At 40.6% G+C, this 9,716-nt stretch overlaps 1 protein-coding gene across 15 annotated transcripts in view; it reads right to left on the bottom strand.

The window, feature by feature from the left end:
- Window positions 1-5,680: 5,680 nt before the first annotated feature.
- The window catches only part of dock9b (dedicator of cytokinesis 9b), a 143,160-nt gene continuing 139,124 nt past the window's right edge, over window positions 5,681-9,716 (bottom strand). For 14 of the 15 annotated variants that reach the window (XM_037536544.1, XM_037536553.1, XM_037536552.1 and 11 more), the window contains 4 exons: window positions 9,107-9,297; window positions 8,916-9,016; window positions 7,721-7,859; window positions 5,681-7,202 (listed from right to left, as the gene is read on the bottom strand). In XM_037536544.1, the coding sequence (XP_037392441.1) occupies window positions 7,077-7,202; window positions 7,721-7,859; window positions 8,916-9,016; window positions 9,107-9,297 (557 nt within the window). In that variant the 3' untranslated portion in view covers window positions 5,681-7,076. Of the gene's footprint in view, window positions 7,203-7,295; window positions 7,304-7,720; window positions 7,860-8,915; window positions 9,017-9,106; window positions 9,298-9,716 lie in introns of all 15 variants that reach the window. The other variant, XM_037536550.1, reaches the window with a different exon arrangement.

Raw genomic sequence — 9,716 nt, 5'->3', positions numbered from 1 at the left:
TATTTACATTTACAGCATTTGGCTGACGCTCTTATCCAGAGCAACTTACAATTTGGTCGTTTTTATACAGGTGGGTGAAGGTGGTGTTGGGAGTCTTGCCCAAGGACTCTTATTGGTATAGTGTAGGGTGTTTACCCAGGTGTGGGATTGAACCCCAGTCTACAGTGTAGAAGGCAGAGGTGTTACCCACTACACTAACCAACCACCACGCCACATTCAAAGTCTCACTGATGCTCGGTCTGCACTTCAGCAAGTTGTCTTGACCACCTCTACATGCCTAAAAGCACTGAGTTGTGGCCGTGTGATTGGCTGATTAGCTATTTGTGTTAACAAGCAATTGAACAGGTGTACCTAATAAAGTGGCCGGTGAGTGTATATCCATAACATATTCTGAGCAGCAACTTTCTAGGGCTCTTATTTCACTCCATTCTGAAATGAAACAAATTACTATGTGGTTAAATTACAGTCGTTTTAAATGACATGTTCGATTTTTTTAAATGTCTGCATAAATCTGCAGGCTTTTGAAAATACTGTTAAAAAACTAACCAGGCCTCTGAAGCTAAAAGTGCTCAGCCAACTGTCTATTTACTTTTGGTGCCCTACAACTGAAGAACTATGTATAGCAAAGTAATCCCTACATGGACCACCTCATATGGACACACATATCCTCAAATTGAAACTGACCGTCTGCCCTTTAGCCCTTTAAATGGCCTAAAAATAGCTCAGACAAATAACTTTAGTTCCTAAAAAATGAGCCTTATATTGTAATAAGCCTGGGATTTTAAGGGGTTAACCATTTTACAAACTTATTTTGTTTAAAAGTCAGGCTCAATAAACTTGTGTTCAAGGCCAAAACAAGTGTAATCATCCGTGCCCAGAAACGTACAGATTCTGCTGCTCACAGACGCTGAAGTTTGGCCCTGTGGAACCTAAACTGAAGGAAACACTTGGCGGTTGATTAGATGTCCAGCGTCAGAGTCAGATAATGCAGACATGTCTGTCCTTGTGCTAATATACTTAAATAATCGGCTAATACCATAAACACTGCATGCTGCCACCTTATCACTGTACAAGTTTAAAGGACTGACACATTATAATGCTCTCGAGAGTTATTTGTTTTAGAACGGACAGAAAAAAATGACAAGAAACACAAAATATTGATCTCATTATTCATCACAGAGCAGGGGTGTCCAAGAATTTCTGCAAAGGGCCTGATCAGTTGTCTGAATCCTGACCAACTGATTAAACAGGCAGAATCAGCAATAAAAAAGCTGCAGCCACGCCAGCTCTTTGAGGATAAGATTGGATGCTGCTGACAGAGACCCACAGCAGTTCCACAGCAGACATTAAAGCTGTCTTCAGACTGCCAGCCCAGATCAGATTTTTGTCTCATCCAGAGTGTATACAGACTGATTATTGATGGTCTGGACAGCAAAAAATGACTTAAATCTGATTTTTGTCTCATCCAGAGTGTATACAGACTGATTATTGATAGCCTGGACAGCAAAAAACACATTAAATCAAATTTTTGCAAATGAGATCCAAACCACATGGAAGTACCATGGAGACATTTGGATCTCAGATTTTACAGTTTGGATGCTCTGGCTGCTCAATTCTCTGTATTTTGTTTCACTCATAACATCACAAAAAATGACAAAAAATCCAGAGTGACCAAATGCTGGGATTCAAGAGGAGCACATAAGATTCATGCTTATGATAGGAGACTTCTGAAAAGTTTGGAGGGCGAGATGATGAACCTCCATCTCTCCTGCATCTGCGTCTGAAATCCATGTCACCAGCATAGCTACATAGTTACTGATGCCTACATCGTTACCCCAGCAACCCACGCAGATAGGCTGGTGATGCCTGGACCCACAAATCCAATCTGATATCTTACAAATAACAGTGCAGACAGTCGCCTCAAAAGATCTGATTTAAGGAATCTGATTTGCCAGCGGTCTGAGCACAGCCTAAGAAATGTCAGTAATCTTGAACAGCTGCCTTTTCTTTTAGTGACAAAGAGAATTTTTTTTGTTTTTCTTTTCCGGATTCTGACATGAACCTGTCTTGGCTGATGGACCACGTTTGGGGTAAGGGGAAAATCATGTAAATTAGATTTGAAAGAGTTGAAAGAGTTACTGGGAAACAACTGCGCTGGAATAGTTCAGTGGTTCCCAAGGCTGGTCCTGGAGAGTCCCAACACACCTGATTCCAGCTCATCAGATCCTTACTAAGCCCTTCCTGAGTGGAAGTGGGTTAGAGCAGGAAAACACAGAACTCCAAGGCCATTGTGAACCTGTGGAATATGAATGAACCTTCCTTTCCTGCTTGATTATGGGAGCCATGTGAATAAATGACATTCAGCTCTGCAAACACCTGCAGGAAAGCCTTAAAGCACAAGCAAAAACAAATGAAAGCTTCACTCAACCGTTCTAGCCAGCGTGACTGCAGGCCCAGTGTGGAAAAACGAGAAGATAAAGAGATGTTACGGAAAGAAAATAAAAGACCAAATACAGAAACTTAGTATTTAGTATTAGTATTACTTAAACTTAGTATTAGTACAGTACAGCTCAGTTTGTGAAGGAGAAGCTTTTTACATTGAAATAAAGGCGCGAACCTTCACTGGAGCGGGTCCAAGCAGAGAGAGAAGCCATCTGCAACTAGCCTCCCAGAACACTCGCCAGTCAAAAGTCCTCTCTGTGAATAAAAATATTCTCGTTATGACTTAATTTGGCAGTTTTCTATATGACATATGTCTGTTATTCAACCTAAACTGTTACAGACTCACCTCCACACCAATAGAGTCACTTCTGATAAACCTGTGGAGTGGAGCTGCAGTTAGCTTCATGGCTATAGGCAGCAGTGAGAGGTGAAGCCTGAAGTGAGATTAGGCTGCTCTTCTAGTGAAAATGCAAATACTTTTATCTTTCCATGCTTTATATTCACCTGTATGCCGTTACAGAGCTGGTCAGTCTAATCCTAAGCCATTGAGTTGTACTTAAAAGGCCACCCACCTGTGTTACACTGCAGAGTGTTTGTGATTAAACCCTGTAGTTTTCAGTGGAAGTAATAAGTAATGTGAACTGAAGTGTATTCAAATTACATTTACGGCATTTGGCTGACGCTCTTATCCAGAGCAACTTACAATTTGATCATTTTACACAGGAAGGCCAAAGTGGTGTTAGGAGTCTTGCCCAAGGACTCTTATTGGTATAGTGTAGGGTGTTTACCCAGGTGGGGGACTGAACCCCAGTCTACAGTGTAGAAGGCAGAGGTGTTACCCACTACACTATCACAACCCTAAATCTGTCCTTTCATAGATTAACCCTACAAAATTTAGGCAATAAAACTGTTATCCACACTTGTAACCCCTCAAGGTGTGTTTCTATAAATATTTGTATAAGAAAGATTACATTTTTTAATAAAATGCCATATCTTACAGTACCGTGCAAAAGCCAGCCTTAACATTATTAATTTTTCAGGAGATATTTTCAGGAGAATAGACAGAAAATGATTTACTTGCACAAGTTCAATCAATAATAAAACGATATACAGAAAATGGGACTCTACCATGCGAGGCCTGGTTAACCATCAAAACTGTTCCCTTTACATAAACAGCATTTAAAGCTTTCATCTGTGCGAGAGAGGAGGTCTCACTCTCCTTTGTCTTTAGATCTGTCCATCCTTCCACTGTGAGAAGACAACATTGTGGATCTGATTGGATGTGAAACTGTCAAGAAGCTGTTACTGAGAAAAAGAAAGACATTTGAAAATCAAACTGAGAAGCTGCTGGTGATCTCAGAACAAAGGACAGGTCCCCCAGACCTTAACGTCACTGAATGAGTGTGTTTACATGCACTTAATAATCCAGTAACTGCAGAAAATCTGATTTTGGCAGTAATCCTATCCGTGTTTATACGTACTTGAGAATGGGGAAACTCCAGATCTACATGAGTCAGACAGTAATCAGATTTCTGCTTTGTAACCAGCCAATAAACTCACAGAAGACGCGACGTAAACATAGCATAAAACATTAACTTCATACCGTTTTTTTAAAAAACATCCCACCACTTTACCTGAAAATATGAAATATATATATATATATATATATTGCTGCTGTCAGAAGAAAACCTTGTATCTCCAAAATAGTAACTTTATAGGAGAAGGAAAAACATATTTTATGAATTATTCCCGTGTCATTTTGGGTAATTTCTTTTGGGACACTCATCATAAAATTTACAAACAATGTAAAGAGTAACAGATACTTTCAAATTATGTCAATAACTGAAAAATGCCAAAAATGGAGATACAAGGTTTTCTTCTGACAGCAACGATATATATATATATATATATATATATATATATATATATATATATATATATATATATATAATAGATATGAAATGAAAGATTTAAATATTTTATGTTTGGTTTCATCGCTGTTCCAAAAGTGTTCTGCTGCATCTCGAAGCAACACTGCTTGCTTATTTTCAGTACCACCGTCTGTCTGCTTTCACAAATGCGCAGAGAAGAGTTCACATGCACTGAGAAATCTCATCACTGAGCTAAAATCCAGCTCTCCAGATTTCTAGATTGGAGTACAGTGTTTACATGACCATCTAAATGATCAGATAACTGCAGAAATCCGATTATGCTCACTCAATGTGTTTGGGATGAACTTGGAACATGAGATGGGGGAATTGCAACCAATTCAGTGGACACACTAAATACTGAAAAAAATAACGTTCTGTTTAGATGTTGAATCATCTGCATAATTTCCTGTAAATAAAAAAAAAATGAATAACTTGTACTTAAAGGCTGTACTGACTACAAATTATTAATAAATGAAGGGTGGTCTCTGACTACACAGTATAGTATATCAACAAATAAGGCTATAATCTTCTAAAAAAGACACAAATGCACCAGTGAGTTTGGTTTACAGGACAATTATTACAGTTATTTAGCCAGTTAGTGTAAATTATATCCAGGCACTAATCAATGAAAGATTATAACAGTCCTTTAACATGACCATTAATCCTGCACTGTCAGCATGAACGATATTCCTGAAGTATCTACAACCTGCTTGTTCTCTCTAATGAAAACTTACTGGATAACCTGCTGTTTTAAAAAAGCTGTGCAGCTTAACACTCACATCAGAATCATGGTTAGCAGCGATTCCTGACTCCACGACAGAGACCCCCTGCACCAAGCCTGAACTAAACCAGTGACCAGAAGCACTGGGGAGGGGGATGTGTGTGTCTGTATGAGGTAGCAGGATTTGTTTGGCATCATTGGGGGGCATGTGAGGGATGGGAGAGTGGAGTCAGCAACTCTCTTTCACCGCAAACTAAAAAACAGGCAGCATTGAGTCACATGACACTCAAAGCTCTGGATGTCTCCTGCTCCTTCTCTTGGAGGACGAGGAGCAGCAAGAACACGTAAAGCAACCTTCGTGACTTTGAGTGGATCAGTGCTGCACAGCCGAGTCGTGTTCTAAGTCAAGGATGAGTAAACAGAACTGACACTCCAACAAATACTCTTGACCAGAAACAGAAGGTAGCAAACGTCCAGAAAGACGCTGGTAAGTTTTGCCATTTCGACTGATTCAAACCTCTGTGGTTGCAGTACGACCTACTTTGACGCTGCATGCAAATCGCAACAACAGTTATTAAGAAACACGTTGTAGGACAATAATTCTATTTAATTAAAAAGAGAAGACTTTAAGGACATTAATATATTACATACACAAATTCAGAACTCGGACATTCTGTTAAATAAAAATACTCCCAGATTTCCCAGATACAAAACAATTTACATGAACAATAAACAAGCAAGACAAGGGTATAAAAATCCTAACGCAGTCGCCTTTATCCATGTACTCCACAGCTCGCCTTTCCTCTTTGGCAAGAGATCATTACTAAAATAAGAAAAGCACATGGTAGCATGTATATTGCACTCCTTATTTATAGAGAACGGATCATAATAGCACTTCCTCCTTTATTTAAGTCATTTCCACTCAATAAACTAATCTCGTCAAGACGGACAGTGTCTAAGAGCTGGCTACTGGCATGGATGGCTGATCAGATGAATGCCTACCTGTGTAGACGTGTCCAGGCTGGTATTTAAATCATCTGCAAGATCTCAAGCATCTGAAGCTAAACACTAAGACTCAGTACTTTTCTAGGGAAGAGCTTAGGTCTATTATGTTTGGTTAAGTCTGGGGACCTTAAATTCAGCATGTAGAATAAGCCACAACAGTCGATGCCCATGCTCATGCTTGGTCATCCTTCACATAGCAGCAAGTACGTTTCCGGTTATGTGAAGAAAGGAAAAAAATGAGGAAGTAAAGGCTGAGTCTACAACATGCTGTGACTGTGTCATGAGCAGGATGATTGCTGAAAATTGACTGTACATAGCTGGTGAAGTTTGCCAGAGGTGTTGAGAATTGAACACAGGAGTAATTCAGTCATCCATTAACTTGAGAACACTTGGTTTCTAAGACGGCTGTATTGCCTCTGGTGCCTTTGGTTGATCCTGCTGGTAGACTCTAGCTGTGTAAAACAGCAACGACATGGGAAGATAATGGGAGTATAAGCCTGATTCATCACATCTACTTCATCGAAACTAGAACTGTGGCCATTCTGTCTGGAACGAACAAACAGAAGTTCACACAACTTTTCTTCTGGTGGTACCTGCTACAGGTTTTGCTGTGAGATATAATAAAGAAAATGTTCTGAGTGGAGATTTTATAAACTTCTCCAAAGGAAACAGCCAAGAACAGACAAGTTATACTAAAGGATAAAACAATGAATGATGAAACGATTTCATTTAAGACCTTTGTTTTCGTCTCATGGCCAAGTGGTTTTGACCTTTGCTCGTGAAACTAGCCAGAACAGACAGTCTGAAGACAGAGACTCTAGAGAGAGATCAAGTTCAGGATGCGGATAGGAGGGTGGTCCTCATGTTTCAAGTTTTCTTCCTCAGTGTCATATTTATTTATTCTTTTACTCATTCCATGTCTCTATTTCTCTCTCTAGTTACAGACATGGTCAGAGTTTGAAGGCTGAGGTCAAACATCACACGGAGGAGGCGGAGCTGGGTAGGCTGTGGAGGGCGGAGCCACTGGGTGTCCCACTAATCGCATTGAAGATGTGCAGCGAATCAGAGAGGGAGCTCTTCGTTCCGTTTTCAACTGTGGATATCTGAGGAAGAGATGGGAAGAGGGGTTCCAAACTCATCCGTTATGGAAAGTACATTTGCTAAATGACTCAAACTCAAAATTGAGGTGTTGTTACCATCCAATCTGCACAGGCCAGCAAAAAAGAAGGAGAAAGCAAGGGTCAATGAGTGTCCACACACTTAAACACTACGCCCATCCAGGTAAACAGATACAGTATGAGCACTGAGGCCCATACATACGAGCACGTATGCAGCTGAATATGATGCGACTGAAATATGTGCCCACATATCAGAGAACTGCCTACTAAGTGAGTGCATGAGGGTTTAAAATGTATTGAGAATAATAAAATTCTGAAAAATAGAAAATGAAAATAAAACGGGTGCAAAAAGCTTTGTACAGCAGGCCCTGGATGTTAATTATTTATTATTAATAATGATACTTTTTACAGATGCCCTGTGATTTACCCGGCCAGCCAGGTTTCAGTCGGGCCTCTGACAGTGAATACAAGCTGTATTTGTGTAGGTTTGTGTGCAGCTGTACCTGTTCATGCATGATGAGTGACAGCTCTCTGGCCAGGTCTCTGTAACTGGCCTTCATCTCATCATGATACTCGTGCTGATCCTCCTTTATCAGCCGCTCATTCACTCCCAGGGCCTGGCCACATGCCTCCACGAACTGCCTGCATACAGACAGACACACATGTGTTTTTCTACCATGTTAGAACAGGGGACATATACTCACCAATCAGGCGTAACATCATGACCACCCCCTTGTTTCTGCGCTCAGTGTCCATTTTATCAGCTCCACTTACTGTATAGCTGCATTTTCTAGATCTACAACCACACACTGTAGTTCATCTGTACGAGTGGATCAGACACAGTGGTGCTGCTGGGGGTTTTAAACACTGTGTCCACTCACTGTCCACTCTATTAGACACTCCTACCTTGTTAGTCCACCTTGTGGATGTAAAGTCAGAGGCGACAGCTCATCTGCTGCTGCACAGTTTGTGTTGGTCATCCTCTAGTCCTTCATCAGTGGTCACTGGACGCTGTTGGCTGGATAATTTTGGTTGGTGGACTATTCTCAGTCCAGCAGTGACACTGAGGTGTTTAAAAACTCCAGCAGCACTGCTGTGTCTGATCCACTCTGACCAGCACAACACACACTAACATACCACCACCATGTCAGTGTTACTGCAGTGCTGAGAATGATCCGCCACCCAAACAGTACCTGCTCTGTGAGGGTCCATGGGGGTCCTGACCACTGAAGAACAGGGTAACAGAGTATCAGAGAAACAGATGGACTACAGTCTGTAACTGTAGAACTACAGAGTGCAGCTATACGGTCAGTGGAGCTGATAAAGTGGACAGTGAGTGTAGAAACGAGGAGGTGGTCATATTGTTATGCCTGATTGGTGTGTGTGTGCATATGCATAAAAAAAGTTAATAATATATTTTCACTGTTAAAATCACTGTTAATATACTTTTATATCTTTTTTTTTACAAAACCTTTTTTTAGTGTTAACATTACAGGAGAAAGTATCTAAATGTACAACTAACCTTGATCTGAACATCAAAAAAGAAAAGGTTTGTCCAGCTGGTTAAGAAAGTGAAATACTTCACACAGTAAGGACCATTTTCTTGTTTTCTCCAGTTTCCCTAAATTTCATGCATTTCTTAAGTTCTGCCTCACTGCTTTAAACAGCTAAAAAAGAAGACCATTTCCAGAAGAGTACCTGAAGACCTCTTTGAGCTGTTTGACTTTGTTGTCAGGGTATTTCTTGGCGCAAGCATCATCCAGGAAAGCTCTAGCATAAGCAAGTGGCCCAGCATTTACCTAGTGAAGGATAGTTCAGTTTCACGGACTTGGTCATGTATCCATGGGTAAATGATGAGTGTCTGAATGTTATGTGTGTAAAATAGAAACCTGCACACTGATGCTGCCCTGCAGTTTGAGCTGCAGCCGGATCATGTCGACCTCTGCTGCTGCACAAAGCGCTTTCAGCTCTGCCACTTTACTGCTCATTTCGTCTATAGCCACTTCTATAGGACTCAGGTCTGTATGGTGCTGATACATGACTGCTATTCGCTTCTTCACATACGGGAAACAATGAGTGGCTGCGAGACAGAGAGACACAGAGAGAGACAGGGGATCAGTATGTACACAGTATATTGTTGTACATATTTGTGTATGATATGTCCACACAATGCACAATACATTAAATCCTGAGGAATGAGAAAATGTTTTTTTCAATTTTGGAATTATAGATAGTAACTGAAACCAATAACTGGCCCCTAATTAACGCTTGTGCATACCCTTAGGCATATATAGTTACTAGTGGTGGGCAGTTCTTTTCAGACTCAATGAAATGCGCAGTATTGTGAATGACACCACAGCTCAATTCCTGATCCAGGCAGGGACACCACTGCTACACCAATAAGAGGGTCATTGCATTCCCTTGCTATTGTGTGGAAGAAAGCATCTAGTAAATACGCTAATGTAAACACCTGAATAAGCAGTGTCATATGGGAAACAT

The sequence above is a fragment of the Pygocentrus nattereri genome, chromosome 30 (assembly GCF_015220715.1).
Source record: "Pygocentrus nattereri isolate fPygNat1 chromosome 30, fPygNat1.pri, whole genome shotgun sequence".
Taxonomy (NCBI): domain Eukaryota; kingdom Metazoa; phylum Chordata; class Actinopteri; order Characiformes; family Serrasalmidae; genus Pygocentrus; species Pygocentrus nattereri.
The sequence above is the reverse complement of the archived record's forward strand: the minus strand, read 5'-3'. Positions and strand labels throughout refer to the sequence as shown.